At 35.7% G+C, this 21,922-nt stretch overlaps 1 protein-coding gene across 1 annotated transcript in view; it reads left to right on the top strand.

Annotated features, from left to right (window-relative positions):
- Positions 1-4,759: 4,759 nt before the first annotated feature.
- LOC121978436 (CDPK-related kinase 3-like) overlaps positions 4,760-21,922 on the top strand; it is a 41,533-nt gene continuing 24,370 nt past the window's right edge. The window contains exons 1-7 of the mRNA XM_042530783.1: positions 4,760-4,890; positions 5,189-5,230; positions 5,331-5,439; positions 5,598-5,706; positions 7,041-7,147; positions 7,244-7,306; positions 7,580-7,747. Coding sequence (XP_042386717.1) covers positions 4,760-4,890; positions 5,189-5,230; positions 5,331-5,439; positions 5,598-5,706; positions 7,041-7,147; positions 7,244-7,306; positions 7,580-7,747 — 729 coding nt within the window. The remainder of the gene's footprint in view (positions 4,891-5,188; positions 5,231-5,330; positions 5,440-5,597; positions 5,707-7,040; positions 7,148-7,243; positions 7,307-7,579; positions 7,748-21,922) is intronic.

The raw sequence follows: 21,922 nt of genomic DNA, 5'->3' as shown, positions 1-21,922 counted from the left end.
TTTATACCACTTCATATAACCTCCGTAGTCATGAAGTGGACCCCGGTTTGTTAGAGTTTTTTATGAGATGATGTCAGCTGCGTACTTGTGGTAAAAGGCTTTTAAGGAATCTTTTTTGTACCCCAGATGTACCTTCTTTATCGTCTAGTACCTGCAGAAAAGTCTAGAAACACATTTCCCGCCAAATATGTAAAACCTGTTATACAATCACATATTGCAAATATCTTCATTACTTTATTAGGAATATTTACTTTTGTCCTGTTTCACAAGTTATTTCAGAGGGTATCTATCATTCCTACTCGCCCCTCCTGTTTTTGCTATATCATAGATAGCTTACTATAACATTGTTCCTTGCATCGGTCGAAACTGAACTTAAACTAGGTTTGGTCAATTATTATTATTACCTCTCATGAGGCTCCTTGGGCAATGCTTGTCTGTGCCCCTCTAGGTTTATTATCCCAGCTAGTACTGAGCTATATTTTATCAAGTATATAATCTTGATCAATATTGGTATATCTTTTCAAGGTATTATTCAGCCCAGATTGGTTTACCTCTTTTAAGGTATGTCTCGGTCGATATTGCCCTATTTACTTGGAAGTATATCCCGACCCATATTGGCCTTCCTCCTTTGAGGTATATCCCGGCTGATCTTAGCCAACCTCCTTGGAGGTATATCTTGATCGATATGGGTCTGCCTCCCTGGAGGCATATCCTGGCCGATATTGGCCTTCCTCCCTGAAGGTATGTCTCAATCGATATTGGCCTACTCACTTGGAAGTATATCCCGGCCGATATTGGCCTTCCTCCTTTGAGGTATATACTGGCTGATCTTAGCCAACCTCCTTGGAGGTATATCTTGATCGATATGGGTCTGCCTCCCTGGAGGCATATCCCGACCGATATTGGTCTTCCTCCCTGAAGGTATGTCTCGATCGATATTGGCCTGCTCACTTGGAAGTATATCCCGGTCGAGATTGGCTTACCTCCTTTGAGGTATATCCCGGCTGATCTTAGCCAACCTCCTTGGAGGTCTATCTTGATCGATATGGGTCTGCCTCCCTAGAGGCATATCCCGGCGGATATTGGCCTTCCTCCCTGGAGGTATGTCTCGATCGATATCGGCCTGCTCACTTGGAAGTATATCCTGGTCAATATTGGCCTTCCTCTCCGGAAGTATATCCTGATCGATATTGGCCTACCTCCTTTGAGGTATATCCCGGCCAATATTGATCTATCTTCTCCACTCGACTATCTCCTTTCCCTTCCTTACCGGGGATCCATGAAACCTAACCCATATCAATGATATAATAACAAGCACGTACACTTAATAGTTATTTCTTTGATTTATCAAAGGGTGCGATTTAGCTCGTTAAATCAATAGGCCCAATAAGTTGGGAAATGATATTATTTATATGGTGTGTTGTTGATTATAGAATGAAACTATGTCCTAGTAATCTAGATTGATGATGTCCCCTTGAGGAGCTCATAAGGATTGTCATATAAACCCTGCAGGTGGACCTAGTCCGGCATGACAATGAAGTTGAGTGGTACTACTCTTGGAGTTAGATATTAATTAAGTGAATTGTCAGTAACTTATTTAATTAATGAACATTCGATATCTTAAACACAGGGAGACTAACACACTCATGATAAGAAAGATCCCATATAGTAATATGGGATTGGTGCGGTAGTTCAATAATAACTCTTTATTGGTATGAGTTATTATTGATGAACTCGAGTTGAGTGTTCGGGGCGAACACGGGAAGTTGAAGTTCATCGGGAGACCAAAACCAATTCTTCCTCTCGGTCCCTATTGTAGTCTCTTATTTATAAAGTCTTATATCCACCCAAACCCAATTTCTTACCCACCTTAAGGTGGCCGGCCAAGCCAAGCTTGGAGCCCAAGCTAGGGCCGGCCAAACCAAGACTAGATGGGTTCAAGTGGTGGTCAGCCCTAGCTTGGAGCCCAAGCTTAGGTGGCCGGCCACAATAAATTAAAAGGATTTTAATTTTAAAATCTTTCCTTATGTGGAAGTCATGATTTTAAAAGAGAGTTTAAAATTTAAATCTTTCCTTTTATAGCTTTCTACAAAGGATTAAAAGAAAGAATTGATATCTTTCCTTATTTGTAGTTTAAAGGAAGATTTTAATTTTTGATAAAACTTTCCTTTTTTAACCATCCTCATGGTTTTAAAAGAGAGTTTTAAAAATTATAAATCTTTCCTTTTATAGCTTTCTACAAAAGATTAAAAGAAAGATTTGATATCTTTCCTTATTTGTAGTTGAAAAGGAAAATTTTAATTTTAGAGAAAACTTTCCTTGTAACCATCCACATGTTTTAAAAGAGAGATTTTAATTTATAAAATTTTCCTTTTATAACCAACCATGAAGGGATTTAAAGAAAGAAATTTTTTAATTAAAATTTCTTACCGTAAACAAATAAGGAAGTTTTATTTTCATGTTTAAAACTTTCCTTGTTTGAAATTAAAGGGTGGCAGACCATGATAAAAGGAAAAGGAAGTTTTAATTTTTTGTTTTAAAACTTTTTCTTTTAGTCATTGGTAAGAAATATAAGGAAGTTTTAATTATGTTTAAAACTTTCCTTATTTGCCAAGATCAAGGAATATAAAAGAGAGGGTAGAGGTGCCTCACCTAATGACAACATATATATTCTTTTCCTCTCCTCTCTTTCTTGGTGGTGGTCGGCCCTATTTTTCTTCCTTGGTGCCTGGCAGCATCTCATCTCTAGGAGTTGTTGGTGGCCGGATCTTGTTAGAGGAAGAAGGAGAGATAGGCGCACTACAAGAAAAACCCTCATAGACATCGGTGGAACAACATCGATTTTAAGCAAAAATCGATGTCTTTGAGTATTTTACACCGGTTTTTCCAAAAATTGGTGTCTATAAGCGCAGATTTTCGCTCATAGACATCGGTTTTTTAAGCTGATGTATATGAGCGCTTTTTTTTGTTAATAGACACCGATTTTAACAGCGGTTTTTAAAACCCGGTGTCTATGATAAAATAAAATAATTTAATTTTCCCACCAATACTTAGCCGAAATTTGTAACACTTCAATCTTTCCTCCAAACCTAAACTTATATCGCGCCGTCCACCATCTCTCTCAGCCTCATCTCCCTCTTCCCCTTCCTAGATCGACGCCCCTTCCTCTCCCGATTAGGATCAACACACCACGACGCCTTTGCTTCTCCGTCCAAGCACACCGTATCTCCTCAAACTCTTCCCTTTGGGTGAGAAGAGGAGCCCTTCATTTTATAGAAATGCTCGCTGTTAAAAGGACAAGTTGGCGACAACAGCGGAGCATCGGCGAAGGGTTCATTTTCTCACTCTTCGGGACACTTGTTGCTTTGTTGCGGTGCTCTCTAACACATATTTCTCATTTCCTGAGGAGGAACAATGGCTAGAAAAGGGCTTGATCGTCTCGCATTTGTTCTTCGTCGGCGATCGCCCTCAAACTGAAGAGGAGAGAGCCACGACTTCGCAACGGCTGCTCACTTCCCCTTTCTTCCTCCTCCTCCGCTCCTAGTTACGATCTACTTTACCTTATATTCTTGTACAAATGTTTCTCTCCGTAAGGGAAAAAAATAAGGGTTTTGTGGAAGCGATTTATGATTTCTGCACAGTGTTTCTTGTAGGTAGGAAAAAAAGAGGGGATTTCTCCCCCTCAAAACGAGTTGCTTTTGCTTTGATTTTTTGTTTTTCTATCGATGTTTTGTTTTTAGAGAAAAGGGATTACTTCCCTAAAATCTACCCTTTGATTGTGTTGATGGTTAGAAATCTCTTTTCTTCCCTAAAATCTGTCATTTCCGTTTGCATTTTCGTTCCTTTAATTTACAAGTCAGCAAACAATTGGTTGTTTGGGTACAAAGAAGCTCTTGATTATTAGCTTCGTTTTCATAAATTTTAGTTAATTTCAAACTGGTTCCTTACACTAGTATAAATAAAAGTCTAGCGGGTAACTTCTCTCCAACATATAAATAAACTATGTCTCAATTATTAGCTCACACAGAAATATATAACATTTTTTGTCTTGTGTTCTTCAAAGTTGCAGTTTTAGACTCTAATCTAAGCATCTGATGGTTGGAGTTGGGCGCAATTTTTCACTTCTTTGTAAATTACTTCATTGAAGAGTCCTATATTGTATAAGGCTAGCAAACCAGTAGCTGGAGAAACTGCAGAGAACATAATGTATTATCAATGATAGACATTATATTCCATTCACTACATCTGATACGAGTTTTTCCCACTAATATGAATGCTAAGATGAGCTAGCATTTATATTTGCATGGAACAAGCACCCTGGTTTCTCAGAATGAATTTCATGAGAGGCACTTTCCAAATCTTTATCATAGTTTGCATGTGTTTCTCAGAAACAAACTAAGAAAAGACTAAACATTCAATTTATGTTTGTTGAATTGAGCACATTTGGTTGTTATTCTTATCATGTTGGCTGGTATATACTTTGATGGGCTTTTTATATAGCTTTTTTACTTCATTCAGTGAACTTTCAATTCTGGAACATGATTCCTTATTCACTAATTGACAACTTAGCCATTCATACCTTGTAATGACTTCCTGTAGTTTGATGGGCTGTCTATAAACTAAGGTTTAGGTGCATTTGATCTTGATGTTAGGGTGACTGCAAATTTGACTTTTTATGTAAACATGATTTCATGGGCACTATATTTTAACATTGTAATGGGTGTTTTGAAACTTCACAGGTTCTTTCTTGTTTTTACAAATGACAACACCAATATCAATTGAAGACATTCGTAGAGAGGTCAAAATCCTCAAAGCCTTGTCCAACCATAATAATCTTGTCAAATTTTATGATGCATGTGAGGATGCACTTAACGTCTACGTAGTCATGGAGTATGTCTTAATTAACTCTAGTTAGCTTAACAATGAGTAACAGCGTTTCTACATCTGATATTTGTTCCATGTCACAAGATAGAGTTGATATATCCAAAACTTTTTGCATGTAGTATCCTACTAATATGCCTCTTTGCTTTCCACTTTGTATCCTGCACTAAGGAAATATGATAATACTTTTCCATATAAATTTTAAAATGAACACTTCTAAGATGATGGGCAGCAATTTTTTTTTAAAAAAAATTATGTAGTACTTCTGTTAATTTGGAACTTAACAATATGTTTTTCTCTTTCCCAGATTATGTGAAGGTGGAGAATTATTAGAAAGAATTTTATCCAGGTAAAAAAGTGATTTTATTGGCCATAATTTATATCTATTTGATTATTTGAATTTGAAAATTAATAACTTTTGATTCCTTTTTTCCCCTTGTATTCTCAAGAGGTGGAAGGTACTCAGAGGAGGATGCAAAAGCTATAGTTATTAAAATACTGAGTGTAATCGCCTTTTGTCATCTTCAAGGTGTTGTGCATCGTGATTTAAAGCCAGAGGTTTGTATCATAGAGAACTTTGATTCAATTTATGCAGACATGATCTTACTTTAGATCTCTTATTTTACAGGAGCAACTTAGGGTATTCTGCTGTTCATTTCTTTTTCAACATATATTTTTCAGCGATGTTAATATTTCTTCCTTGTATTTAACAACAGAATTTTCTTTTCACCACCAGAGATGAAAATGCTCAGATGAAGTTGATTGATTTTGGCCTTTCCAATTTTGTTAAACCAGGTGAGCATTGTTTAGTGGCATGGTCTAGTTGATTGCTTTTTTGGTGATGTTAAACATGAAAATGTTATCCTATTTTGTTATGGGTTCCTTTTGTTGTTTTCTCTGGTACCATTTGTTGTGAGTTTCCTTTGCCACTGAAGTTTTTGAATGTGTCATTCAACCTATCATTTTCTGCATTATATTTTAGGTATTTTACAGATTTTTGCTGTAATGGAATAGAGTCCTCTTTTTTCAGCTTTTATTTTTTATGAAAGCATCATGTAAGAATTGTTGCATTAACATAAATCTATCAAAGTACAGCAGCAAATGATGAGAAGTAATAATAATCTTGAGTAGGAAATAAGTAATATTAGATTGGAAAGAGAAAAGTGGGAAGGGTTACAAACTAATAATTGTCAATATCGTGTGGCACTCATATTTAACTTGGCTACTTGGAAGACATTTTTGAGTTTGATCACCTCAAGATGGCAATTGAAATTGTTTCAGATTTTTCTAGCAGGTCTACTTTTCAATTAGTCTTTAGTTGGCTTTGGATTTGTAGAATTTTATACAGTAGTTACTTGTTTGTTCACATCATTCTTGAATCATATGTCAAATTATTTTGTGACAACTTATAGCATCCACTATTACTAAGAAACTATTTCGACCTGATAATTGCTCTCAATTATCCATACATTGATAACCCAAATATCCTCAGTTGATATGGGTTAGTGCATGAGATGGAATTTCCACAACAAACTTAAGCAATGCTAATGTAGAATGGGGAAGGATTAAATACCAGGTTTAACATGAAAACAAGATAGAAGTATTTAACAATACTAGAAGGCAAAATTTCAACTCAATGAATAATGCAGGCAAGTGTTAGATCTATGTGTCTTGAATGTTAAGAGATCTACAATGTATGGTGCCTTTAAACTAACAATTAAAGGTTCAAAAATTGATATAGCAATAGATGACTTAGAAGACAACCCCAATATGGATATCTTAGAGCTACTACTCTACAAACCCGGTAAATGTGTGCTTAAATTTCAAATCTTGTAGACTTGGTATTCTTGATAAATCATTATCATGATTAAGCTGTGTTGGTCTTTACTACTTGAGGCTTTCTCCAACCTAATAATTTTAAAAGAATAAAAATCATTTAAAATTTGATTGCTGATTTGCTGAACCTATTCTTATCATATCTTAAGGCAGTAGTACAACAAACATACAAATAGCGGTTCCCGGGCAAACAATTTTGCACCCATCATATTCAATTCATCAAAACCTCGAAGTCTGTCTTACAGCAACATGCAGAACTTATACAATGGTTGTATACTCTATCTTACTTGTTTAATATTTTTTTATTGCATTGCACTTTACAGATGCTATCCAAAGCCTAACAGAGGATCAGCTGTTTTATCTAAGATCACAGTTTAAGCTGCTAGCACCAAATGGAGAAGGTCACATATCGTTCGACAACTTTCGAATGGTCAGTCTAGTCAAATTTGTTGGCCAATATCCAAAATGTGATTGTTTAGTTGCATACTTTCCTCTATCATTTACTTCTATGTCTATCCTTGTGCAGACCCTATTGCAAAATGCAACCGAGGCAATGAAGGAGAGTAAGGTTATTGATATCTTAATTGTGGCGAGGCATCCATTCTTGCTGCCATTTTTTTTGCAGTTGCTAAGTTTCTTTTGTATGCCTCCACCATTACCATTACTACATAATTTATATGCTGCAGTTTTGACCTATTTGAGTACTCATATAAGCTTAAAGTAATTTTTAATGACAAGACAACACTTCTTCACCTTCTCATATCAAAAACTTTTTTTTAACCTCCGAAGGACCTACAATATCTCTCATTTGCTGGTGTATACCTTTTCTAAAACTCATGCTTGTAAATAATATCATCTCCAGTTGGAGCCACTCTCGTACAGAAAGATGGACTTTGAAGAATTCTGTGTTGCTGCAATCAGTCCCCATCACCTCGAGGCCTTGGATGTGTGGGAACAAATGACAAGTACGACTTTTGAGCACTTCGAGCGGGAGGGGAACCGAGCCATCACCGTTAAGGAGCTAGCTCAGGTACTAACGATCCTCTCCTAGTGATACTTTACATTCCAGTGATTGTATCTTCCTTTTGAATTGTAACTCAATAATTTAACATTCCATTGAAATTCATGTTGACTAGTTAGCATTTTAGCTATTTTCTCCTTGAAATAAAAACTTGTTTTGATGTTATTATATCATTGGAAATCATATAAATAAATTGATGTTACTCATCTTTATTGCTGCTGAGAAATTTATTTACTTTACATGTACTCTTAGTGATAAAAGTGAATTTATTATTTGCAAACTAAAAATGAATTTATTTACTTTCCATATACTCTTAGTGATAAACAGTTATATCATTTGGGTCAACTACGAATGAATTGAATTTGAAAGATTAAAATTGTTGTTTATGTAGTTAGATTAAAATTTTTGGTTTGGATTATATTAAGTCCCCAGGAATGATAGATCTATCACTATATGATGTGGTTGAGATAATTGATGAATGTTTCTCTTTTTAAGCATTCCAATTAGTCATCTTGTTACCTAGTGCTCTTACTGCTTTTTTCAACTATGATTTTTTGTCTTGGTTTACTAATATATTATTTATGTGTTTTTACAGTTTACAAATCTCAAGTACTCCAGAGTTGAAATTGATGAAGTGCGGTTCAAGTGGCCTGAATGCATGCTAGATTACATTTGAGTAGGAAAGGTATTTGATTTTTGAAAACTTTGGATGATGCATGCATTTGCATGGAATGTAAATTGTGTATATTGTCCCATGTTAATTTTTTTTCTGATGGTAATATTCTAGGACTTCTACAACATGTATAATTCTTTTGTTTTTGTTCTTTGCTGTAGTTAAGTAGACCAAATGATACTTTTGTTTGACAGATTAAAACAGTGGATGTTTTAACTCAAAAAACTAGGCATTTGAAGGTGAAAAGTGGTGAGATTAGGGAAATGAAAGGCGCAAGAAGAATGGAGCAATATATCAAGTTGAACAGATTCTGATTCTCATAATTTAATGTAGCCTCAGCTTGATTTTTGACTCATGATGTTCTACCTTGATGTGTACAATATCTATTAGTTTTTGATGTAAAAAGAATGTTTGTGTATTTTATGGATACTGTTGTAAGAAGAATATTTATATAATTTGTGAATATTTGTGTATTTTATGGATACTGTTGAATGAAGAATATTTGTGTAATTTATGAATATTTTTGTATTTTCTTGAATACTGTCGGTTTTTTACTATTTTGGAAATTGAATTTGTGTTGTTAAAAAATACTGATATTACATCGGTTTTCCACCGTTGCAAAACCGGTGTCATTAACTAATATTACATCGGTCGTATACCGCTGCCAAAACTGGTGTTATTAACATATAATATTACATCGATTTTACACTGTTGATGAAACAGTGTCATTAAGTGATATTACACCGGTTAATAACCGATTCGAAAATTGATGTCGTTAAGTGATACTACACCGGTTTTAACCCGATGTCTAAAATGGCAGACCTTTTACATCGTCTTCATAGACATCGGTCGAAAATGTAATAGACAGCGGTGGAAAACCGATGTCTATGAGGGTTTTTGTTGTAGTGGAGGCATCGTTTCTTAGCATCCCTTGGAGCTTGGTTGATGGCCGAAGTTCTTCATCTCTAGGAGATTGTTGGTGGCCAAAACTTGGAAGGAAGAAGAAGGTTTTGGTGGAGTCTCGTCTTGGTAGATCGTCGCCCACACGATTTCTGAAATACGAAGAGGAATACAATAGAAGATCAAGAGGTCTATAGCTTACAAAGAAATGTATAACTAGTAGTTTTATTCCGCATCATACTAGTTTTCTTTGTGTGGATTTTGAAATACCAAACACAAGAGGCTAACGATTTTAGGTAATCGAATTTATGTTTCGATTTTGTGTTTCTTTTGTTTTTCGATCTTGTGATTCGATTGTTCTTAGTGGCTAAATCTAGGGTTACTATAATGAGATTAAATATTGAATTTCTTTGAAAGGTTTTGTCTAGGCAGTGGTGGATGATCTCATACCCAAGAAATCCTAGTGTCTCACCACGTTTGACCTGGAAGCTGATCTTTGAAATAAATATTTAATTAACTTTGTAACATGGGTAGATTTGGATTAATAATGTTAAGCATCGTTTGCGATCCAAGTTTAAACCTCTAAGAACAAATAAATTGAATTTGGAATCAATAATGTTAGGTTCTGTTTGCGATTCTAAATTTAATTTCTAAAGAACACAATAGGTTGTTAGGAACGGTTTGGGACTTGTACAAAATTTTTGTACAGGGAAACCAGTACGATATTTCGAGTAGCAACCAACAATCTTGACCTCTAATATTTTCACTACTAAGATCAAGTGATTTCAACATATTTTGTAATTCATTAAAAAGTCGTAAACTAGATGTATCATCTACTTTTAGAAGCTCTAAAAAAATACTCCTCTATTTTCACTTTATTACATGACATATTAACACATCGTACTATAAAAGTCATTTGTTCTTTATGACTTATATCTGTACAATTAAGAATTACTGAAAAATATTTTGCTTCTTTAATTTTATTAATGATAACACTTTTAACATTATTGGCTAAAATAGAAATCAAGTCATTCTCAATTTTATGACTAAGACAATGATAATGAATTTCATGATTTTAAATATATCTAATATGATCTTGCATCACATAATCAAATTCCGCAATCATTTCAATCAACCCCAAAAAATTTCCATTATCATTATAAAGTTTTTCATTAGATCCTCGAAAAGCCAAACAACGTTTAGAAAGACATTTTACAATTGCTAATATTCTTGTTATAAATGGTCTCCACCGCTCTTTTTCTTTGAAAATTTCTCGTTGTAGGTCTTTACCAATTGTTAAATTTTTATCTAATCACATTTTTAATTCATTCCAAGTGTTCGTGTTAGTTATATGTTCAATAGTATTTTTCATATTCTTTAAGTCATTCACTAAGATGTTTTCAATCTCTAAATCCATCCTTTGCTATCGAACTTCTATTGTTTTCAGATTTAAACAACTTACAACAAAAGAAATAAACTTAATCCACATATTTACTATAATCTAATCACTTTTGGTCTCTTATTTTTCCATTACTTAAATGTCTAGAATAATGAACACAAGAAAAATGCATGGAAGTGTTGTCCAAAGTGTATACAATATTCATTTCTCTTATAGGCCTTTTTAAACTAAAATATCACATGCATTGTTATCAAGATTATCCCAATTTCTTGGAGCATATATATCAAGTGAAGAAATAAATTATTCATCAATGTCAATATTCTCATTATCTACCCTATTAAAAATATTTTCATGCTCACTCAAGTTTTCCCTTTCCTCATTAACATCATGAATTTCATTACACTCATCTACATTATCCACATTTATAGTTAAATTTTGTGCATTTTCATGAGAACTTTTAAGAAAAAATTTATTAATAATACTTCTTTGTGATTCAGTCAATTGTTCTAGTTTTTTTCTTTGTTATTTCCTTTTCTCACATCTAGAAAGATGTTTTTTAGGCAATATATTATAATATACAAAAACACAACAATTACAAAAAAATAGATAATTCAAATTATTTCCCTAGCAAAGGAATAATAGCACTCGGAATATGATTATTTTCAATATTAATTGAAACGTCCTAAGTTCGTTAAGCACCTCATCATACAACACTTGTTAAAATAAAATTAAATCATTATCAAATTTAAATTAATTAGTAAAATTATTGTATTTAAAGAAATAACAATATTAATTAATAGGACATAGACATAACATTCAACTTTCCAGAATCATTGGCCAATGAGTAAAGAAGTCAAGTCCACACAATACTACAATACTCAACATATTTTTTATAATGAAGGATGAGCCTAATATAAAAGTATTCTACCCAGTTTAACTATAGTTTACGACTTATTGAACTCAATTTGATTACCATCAGCTCAAATGACATGTTATGGTTAGTCCTGAAGCCATAAATTCCAAAGATCAATGAATTTGGCAAGATACGAAATTTAAATTTGGTAAAGTGATGATCATGAATTTTGGTTTTCACGAATTCTAATCTTTGATGTTAAAAGAGGGGCACATCTATTGATCGAAAAGAAGGCAAAAAAAAAAAAGATAACATATTTAAAGAATCAAATTGGTGCATTCCAGAGAAAACTTGATGGGACAGAAATAACAATACTATGAATTCATGAAATAAAATTACTTCTGATTGTAGTCATTCAAGAGTCCCTCAGTCTCACAACTTTCCAAAATTGAAGTTCCCAAATATATATACATATACAAAACTGACCCAACAGTTGACTGAGCAAACTTGATAAATAACTAAACCAACTAATTCAAATTTCCAATGTCATAATTCTGAAACTTATTTAAAAAATAAAATAAATAAAATTGCCAAATATGAAATATGAAGGAAGAACCAAACCTTGCCAAAATTTATAAACGGGTGTAATATGAGTTTGGAAGAAGTAGCAGATGCACTGGAAAATTAAAATTGAAAATGGAACAAAATTCTCCTCCAAAGAACCAAATCCCACAAAAATTTTAGGGCACTTTTTCACAATGACAACCGAATCTTACAATGAAAATGTTTAATTCTCAGAAACTCAAAATTTCAAATATGCAAAAAATGGAGATTAAAGTATGAAATTTATGGGTTAAGGGATTAACTTTGTAGTACACGAATAGAAAAAATAGGCTATTATTTATCATCTCTGTGAATACAAAAAAACCATATCTTGGAAATTGCATAAATAATGTTAAAAAAAGAGTCTTGAGAAGGGAAAGAAATTAATGAGGCAGCAATAGTAAAAAAAATTAACTGTTGAAGACTTGAAATGAGTAGAAGAAGAAGAAAATAAGATGAACCTAGCAACAACATGCAAATCGTTTGCTGCACTTTGCAGTAAATCCCCAATTTTCCATTTGTCAATTAACAAATTGCAACCTAAAGGGTAAAAGGAAAAGACAATATCATTAATGCAAATAAGGGGAAAAAATTTTGAAATCTGAATTTGGGCTCAACTACCCAAGGCCCCAACTACATGTCTACATGCCTATAAAAAAGTTGGGCTCCCCAAATTCTAGGCCCAAGGTCATTGCCCAGTGTGGCCCTCCTATAGGGTCAGGCCTAGGTATGATGTCAATTTCGTTAATAATTCGAGAGAAAAATACTAAATGTAGTTTGGTGATTCTAAAATTCTAGCAAACATTTTAAAAAGGTAAATTTTAAGGTGTTTATTCAAATTTATTCCATGATGATGGACATATGAACAAAAAAATGAATCAGATATGATTCTTAAATTATCTTGTTTTGTCTAAAATTATTGAGTTTGTAAGTCCAATAACTCTTAATGTAGTAAGCAGCATAGCCCAACAGATTTTAGCATGACCTAACAAAAGAAACTTTAGTCTAGAAGACATCATAGAGTACATTTGGAGAAGATAAAGATAGAGAGATTTACATAGAAATAACTTTTCTCTCAGTAAGAGTTTGTATCCAAGGTGCTAGTTGTTGATCTAAAGCATGAAATACAAGAAAAATGAAATTTGTAAAACTGTAATTACTCCTAGTGGATGACGGCGACAAATCTCAACAAGTTCTTCGTGCTTGTTGTTGGAAGAACAATAACAAGATGAACTGCCCCTCAAAGGTCCATGAACCAAATCTCTTTCCTATAAATGAATGAACCAACCTTGATCTATTCTCTCTCGATTGACCTCTACATCGATTGCCTTGGATGCTTTTTATACAAAAGGCAAGTGATGTCAACGTCACTAATTAAGGAGGAAGATGTAGGAGAAGAGACACTCTTTCAACTTCTTAACTCGAACATCTCCCACTTATCCAAGTCAATCCATAAAAATCATTTAGTCACAAATACCATGTAAAAATATTCAATTCATACCTTAGAAAAAATGATTCGTACGATAGCAAGCACATTGAACAGTTACAGCTAAGAAAGTTGTTACACTTAACTTAGTTGCTCTATCAATCATTTTATATACATCAATAACTTGCCTTTATCCTAGATTAAATAATTTACATCAATATAAACATCTCTAATCCCTCATAATGACGGTTATGTCGAGAGCACGTTCAACATCTCCAATCAATACATTATTCATAATCACATTTTAAATATTCAATAAAAAATGTAATTGGTTGACAGTGAATAAATGCTAAAGATGTAAATCAATTTTAATCTTTCTTTTTAGTTAAAATATATTCATTTTAATCGATCATTTTCCTAGTTATGTTCCATAGACCGAATCATCCATAACCAATAGAATACATGTTAAAGTAGCAGAACCGATTGGAACTTCAAGTAGACAGTGAAATAGTCACTTAGGGTAAGATTGAGATTAACTTATAATCTCAATGATCTCATATAATCGAGAAGCAGGGATCCATTCTCCTACTACCTTTATTGTTGTCATAGAACATGTGGTATAAATTATATGCTATGATGTTTTTCTCTTTACCAAAAAGAGTGTATATTTTTTCTAAAAATTTAACATTGTATAGATTTTAATCTAGACATACCTAATGTCTAATCCTAAATTCAACTTATGAATTCCAATATGGCCTTTAGCAAATTCAGTAAATGGTGGGTTCATTTACTCCGATCATACATAAATGATCTCATCTTGACATAATTATCAAGGCGACCCCAACTTATGTGTATGTCTGTATTCACAGCTATGTAAGTTATCCCATAAGTAACGATCTTATCTCTATTTATATTAAACAAACATAGATGGTTGTCCATATGAGTGGACCAATCCCAATGTCAACATGCTTATTGAGGCTTTATACAAATGTAACAAAGACATATATTTACACTGAATAGATCATGACATTTTGATATATCTAATTGTCTTTACAATTTGCTACATTGTTTGAAGTCTCAAAGACTTCAGATATCCTTGAAATGATTCTTTAGTTAATAACTTAGTAAAAGTGTTTGTCACGCCCCGGAGGAGTCCCTGTCCGAAGAAATTTCGGCAGCACCTCTCCTGTACGGCGGACAATCAGAAACTTTCTACAATCACTATATACCTCAGCCACATGCGGCTGGAATAATAACAAAAAATAAAACAATCACCACGCAGTTTATATAATAAGTAAATAGAATAATAATACCCTGACTCGAAATCAACCCTACTCAACTACACTCGTAAAGCTCAAATCCGACGATAAGATCAACTTACCTCTTCTGCCGTCTAGGTAGGCATGTAGTAGAACAAATCTAAACCATACGAAAATCCATCGATCATAAGAATCCATACAATATCCAAGTATCAAATCAACCAAGTCTAAAACATAGTAAAATGAGAAGCATAAATAAAACCAAAGATAACTATAGCTGGTGGTCTGCAGGGGACTAGCAACTGGAACTCTCTCTCCTGACAGCATCAACCTGAAATATAACAACAATGGAGGCGGGGTGAGTCCAACACTCAGCAGGTACAATTGATATGCAAAGTAAAGAAATAACGCCTAGCACTAATCATGCGTACAGTCTCCTGATAAAAATAAAGATAAATGCAAACCGAAGTAGACAGGAGAGAATCTGTACTAACCAGGACCCGGTATAAGGACAAACAGTCCGAAAGGTATAGAAGACTTGTATGCATGTCAAACATAGGTATCCAAACAATATGCAGCATATAAATGCAGCAAACACAATCACAAACAATAAATGCATCATGCATATGATGCCAATGTCATGGCCACCCCTGACGCCAGTCAGCCAACTCATAACAAAAGTGGGACCGAGTGGGTAGAGCTGTGACAACCGTGCACTCTGCATCACTACCCCTGATGAGTGACCGAGTGGACGGGATGCTGTCGGAGTACACACGTACTCCTACCCCAAATCATAAATGGGGGAGCGAAATACTCTTATCTCCCGGTACGCTATGACGGGGAGGGATCTCTAACGTGCTACACGCTACGTCACACTACCCATGAGCGGACCAACGGAGCACCGGAAGAGCCAAACTGACGTGCTACCACGCTGTGTCACGCTACCCATGAGCGTCACAACGGAGCACCTAACAGTGATGAAACTGGCAATGTGCTCAACAATAATGGAGCAATCTATCACACAACATGCGATCATGCAAATGGTGCATGTCACTAAGCATGGTAATATACTAAACCAACCTCTGGACATATAACAATGGGCACCATAGTGAATAAATCATATCAAGATATACTGATCAATAAGGTATCAAACCTAGGTCCTGAACATGTGAAACATGGTTATATCACTACCCATGAGCATGAAAAATCAGGTACGAGATCAATACGAGATGCAAACAAACAACCAATCAAATAGGTAATATGTATTGGGCAGTGATTAACCGAAACAAATAAGAAACACAATTAATGCAACATGTTAATTTCATTACTAAGCATATCAAAGACAATAAGTCAAAAGTACCCGCCTCCAAATAAGAAATGTCCAATCCGACGTCGAGATACTCGTCTCGCGTCAAAACCCTAAATCACGAACAAATAAATATATTTTATTTAGCTACAATTTACATAAATAGCTAAATAAATTCTTAAGAACTATTTAGGGCAAACCTCAATTATCTACAATCAAATTGGATTAAATTAATACATGAACTAATCCAAAACTCACCTAACACTATAATGTTCACGGATGGCTCACAACCAAAGGAATTTGTGATCGGAACTTCACGACCTGATCTGTATTTAGAAATGGCTGAAACAACAAAGATTGATCAACCAATTAAACATAATATACCCACACAAAAATATGCGATCAGATCCTTACAAGCCTGATACTAAACACATCGTACCCAAATCAGGTCCGAAGCTTTCTCTGATGAAATCCCAATACCACTGTGGTGCCGAGCCGGGACAACAAAGGTGGCAACGATGCTAGGGCATGAGCACAGCAGGAAGAAGTTCGACGTCGATGCTGCTCCGTGCGGCACCGGCGGCTGTGAACCCTAAACTAGGGCACAAGAGAAAAGAAGGATCGGCAGTGGCTCTCGTCGTCGGCGGCAGAGAGGATTTAGGCACAGACGGTGTCGGCGGAGATGCTAGAGCACAGAGGAGAGAAGAATCGGCTTCGCTGGAGTGGGGGCAGAGGCTAGGGCACCGGCGATTGGGGTTGGCGTCGGCTTCTGTGGTGAAGAAAAGGAAGAAACTGCTGTGGCAGTTAGGGCATTCAGCGTGAGAGAAGAAGAGAAGAGGGAGTTTTCTGCGAGGATGAGAGAATCAGCGAGAATGAGAGGAAATAAAGAAAGAAAAAGAAAAAGGAATATAAAATAAACATTTCCTCGCTTAAACGGGTCACCTAAACAGGTTTTTTTTTCCCGGCCCCGTATTTATCCCCGCTAACTCGTCCGTACGAGCTCCGAAAAATTCCAGAAAAATTTCCAAAAATTCCGAAAAATTCCTTTATTAATATTCGCCTATTTCCGGTATTTTACATTCTCCCCCACTAATAAAAATTTGGTCCCCAAATTTTGTTATCTACCATCAGTAAACACTAGCAACAGGTAAAGCGTATAAATGCTGAACGGTAAATTAAATCACATACCTCAAGGGAAAAGATAAGGGTATCGAGCTCGGATAGTATCCTCGAGCTCCCAAGTAGCCTCCTCATTTGAATGATGCTGCCATCCGACTTTAACCAGCCGGATAGTCTTGTTCCGCAACTGACACTCCTTCTGGTCCAAAATCCGTACCGAAATCTCCTCATAAGTGACGTCAGGCTGAACCGGAACTGAGACATCTGTCAGCACATGCGTCGGTTCATGTACGTATCTCCTTAGCATCGATACGTGGAATACCTCGTGAACGCCTGGGTGGCTCGCAAATCGAGAGCGATGAGCCTCCTGAATTAGCTCCTGTAAGACCGGATGAAACTGAGGTACGCATAATCTACCTCGGAAGTATATAATACCCTCCTCGTCTCGTGTGAACTCGGTCTGCTCCCCGGAAGCTATCTGTTTGCCAATGGACCGTAAATACTGATCTCCTACCTGGGCCTCCTGAATCCTCATCCTGATCGAGGATTGAGCAACCATGGTAACCAGAATACTCTGCTCTGTCTGTCCCTGCTTCGCAAGGCCTAACCCGGAGAAACCCTGAATCAAATCTGTGACCACAACTCGGTGGCAAGCTAAAGCCTCTCTAGACTTCTAGCTGAGTGCGTCGGCAACCATATTAGTTTTCCCCGGGTGATGGTCAATCGTACAGTCATAATCCTTCAGGAACTCCATCCATCTCCTCTGCCGGAGATTTAAATTCCTTCTGGGTAAAAAATATATATTTGAGACTCTTATGATCAGTGAGAATCTCAAATGTAATACCGAACAGCTGCTGTTGCCAAATCTTCAAGGCAAAATAATGGCAGCCAGCCACAAGTCATGTACTGGGTAGTTCTCCTCATGCTCCTTCAACTGTCGAGAAGTAGGAGACTACCCTGCCGTGTTCCATCAAAACAGCGCACAAACCCTGTAGAGATGCGTCGGTATAGTGCACTAATCCGTCCTCTTCAGAAGGTAAAACCATAATCGGAGCTGATACTAGTCTCCGCTTCAGCTCCTGGAAGCTGATCTTGTCATCCTCAGTCCAAGTGAACTTCACGCCTTTCCAGGTCAGGCGTGTCAGTGACATAGCTATCCGAGAGAAACCCTCAACGTATCTCCGAAAATATCGAGCCAAACAAAGGAAGTTGCGAGCCTCTTCTATAGACTCCGTCTACTCCCAACGGTAACAACCTCGATCTCCTGTGGAACCACGGTATACTCCTACTGATGACCGTGTGTCTCAAACATCTCACAGAAGACAATCCCAAAACGCACTACTGAACTTCGCATATAGATGTTCCCATCAAAACATCTCTAGAACTATGCAAAGATGATGTGCGTGATACACCTCAGATCAGGAATAAAACACCACGTCGTCAATAACGATAACGAATTCTGATCCAATATCCTAGGGATACCCAAATCATCTAGCCCATGAAAACATCTAAGGCTCCGCAAGCCCTAATGGAAATATCATGACACATAATGTCCGTATCACAGACATTTCAAACCATAAGATCCCTGACAATAAGTCTGTAATATAATCACCAACAATATAAATCACCAAAGAATATATCCACCAGTGTGAGAGCAACGCTCCATCACAAGAAATACCACATATGTGGGAGCAACGCTCTACCACAAACAATACATAATATGTGGGAGCAACGCTCCACCACAACAATCCAAAATATGTAAGAGCAACGCTCTATCACAAACCAACAATAATATGTGGGAGCTCCGCTCCACCACAAACGATCCATAAATGTCCAAGGCACCTTATTATCCAACTAAAGGCTGCACGAGATCACTCAACCATAAATCACTGTGGACAGCCAAAGGTATAACAATCCAGCAATCACATCAACTCATCGTCAAATCTATCAACATCGTAGTGAGTCACCCACTGATAAGAATATGGGTTGACAGGGTAATCAAACAAATGACATAATGCATACACTCCACATCCTGCATTCAACATAAGTAGAATCATCACGATGCTACCAACAATACACCTGGCACACGTGCACACACAACATAGGTATGATCGACATAATCATCCAATTAGTACACACCAAACACACTCATAGCACAGGTATAAATCAGTGTGCTACTTCCAACAATACATATCGAACACGTGTGCAAAATCAATGTAGATAAAATCAACAATACACCTCAAACAACACTCACATGACATATATACACCTATGCCAAGAGAATAACCAACATATACTTCCAATAAAGCATACTAAACCCAGGTGCACTCACAAATCAAACATAATCAAAAAGATACCTCAGATACCACACCAAACACATATGTGCATACCACGACTCAGATTAAATCGACAAGATACCTCCATTAACACCACCGATGTACTTATACCACAACTCGGATTTAATCGACAAGATATCTTCAATAATACATTCAGATACATACATCGAACTACATAACCATGATCCACAAGGAACCTACAAACCATATCAGAACATGGATACATATACTACTCACAAATGGGCAGTCTATCATAGGACTCCTACAACACATAACAATCATAATATACATGCAACATAGCACATGCAAAATCAGCATACCAGCTCAATCAAAGAGACCAACCTTATGCTACCAACACTCATGGTTTACGGGTATATCTAAACAAAATTCATGCATATGTATCAAGCATGAATACATCAATCAAAAGCAACCCAAAATAAGCGGTCTAATCATCCAGTAACAACCCTGCTCTAGATTCAAAGGAACTAATATCAGACAAGAAAGATATACACACCATGGTATAACATTGCAAGTCAATGTCGTACACTACCAAGACTATATCTAATGGGGAAAATTTTATCATCTTAAATCCAAATGTACTCTCCCAGTATACACTAGTAACGATTGTATCCCATAAGTGTTAAGCAATTAGCTCTACACTTCCTTACATCAACGGGGTCACATATCCCAATTCACTTTCTGAGTCATCCAACCGGGTATATACAGTCCATGGTCAAAGTCTTCATGGAATAGGATACATCGATCCTCTATAAACTATCCAAGCCGACATTGGTATATGGCTAAATCAATCCTTTCCACGTTAGTACAAAACATGTACTCAAATGTGCTCTAGACACATAACTAAGCACAAATAACCTAAAGGTTCGAACCTCTAAAAATAGAGTATGGAAGTCCTCTACTGATCAACCAACAAAACTAAATCATTCATCTACTAACTAATCAAGAATACCTTAATCAAGCAACTAAGGTATATCAAACCACGACTACCCAACTTGACAAACGTAAATCAGTCTTCTACTGACCGATCTAATAAGAGTAAATCAATATTTACTGATAAAAATTAACTAAGATAAAATGGTATACAACATTGTTAAATAACTAAATCAGTTCATGGGTCAATTCAACACTAATTACATCAACTCAAACTAGAGAATGTCAACCCACATAATACCATATGTATAAATGTGTACGACCCAAAATAAAAAGTCAGAATTCAAGATCATCAAGACACCCTCATTTTTTTTTCCAAAAATATCAGCCCACATAATATCAGATGAATAAGTCTCTACTCCCCATGAGGGAAAATTAGCATTCAAAATATCAAATCATTATTTATCCACATAGTCCAATATCAGAGGAAGTAAATATCAACCAATTTTTTTTATATCCTGTTAACTAATCACAACTAACCAGATTAATTAAAATCTCATAAGCACACTCAACCGTAAACTCTCTAGCACCCAATTTATAATCTGATCACCGACTATAATCATCCAACCTGTGAATATCATACATAACACTCACTATGTCACCATCAACAACAACCCAAATAATAGATCATCAAAATAGTTATCCACTAATATATCATCAAAACAAATATCTAGTAATAGATCATCAGACAACCACATAACATTTACTCTCATAAATCATTAGAAATCAACATATCACAATATCTGATCTCACAATATCCTGCAACCTCAAACCATTCTCAACAATGATCAAACATGGTAACTCCCAAATGAACAATTTTCATCGTATCGGGTACCCTAATATCCAAAAGATATGAGTATAAAAACTCTACTGACTAAACAACAGGAATTATGTAGGTATCATCCACTATCTAGCTAACAATAGTAGAGGCTGGTATGTGCCTCAATCTCCTACTAGTAGTAACAGAAGCTAAAACTACTGATGGTATGATAAGAAAAATCACCAGAGACTATAATCCTTGATCTCTATTAAGGTCAACCATGCTCAATGGCTAACCCATCACATGTAATATGTGTTACAACAACCAGACAAGTACTAAAGATAAAGTGCTAATACATGTCATAACTATCAAATTAAACATCATACCTATATGCCGTCTGGAGATGTTCCATCGCTGTCTAGTCCCCAATTTGACCTCAAAATTCCGAACGAGAAAATCGCCGGAAATCCATATAAATCCGAAACAGAAGTCCGAAGCATAAACATAATGGAAATTCGTAGCTCCGAAATAAATACCCAAGTTTACTAGTAAACTCGGGCTAACTCCAAAAATACAGAACACCATAAGCAGGTATCATA

Source organism: Zingiber officinale, chromosome 4B (assembly GCF_018446385.1).
Source record: "Zingiber officinale cultivar Zhangliang chromosome 4B, Zo_v1.1, whole genome shotgun sequence".
NCBI lineage: Eukaryota > Viridiplantae > Streptophyta > Magnoliopsida > Zingiberales > Zingiberaceae > Zingiber > Zingiber officinale.
The sequence above is the reverse complement of the archived record's forward strand: the minus strand, read 5'-3'. Positions and strand labels throughout refer to the sequence as shown.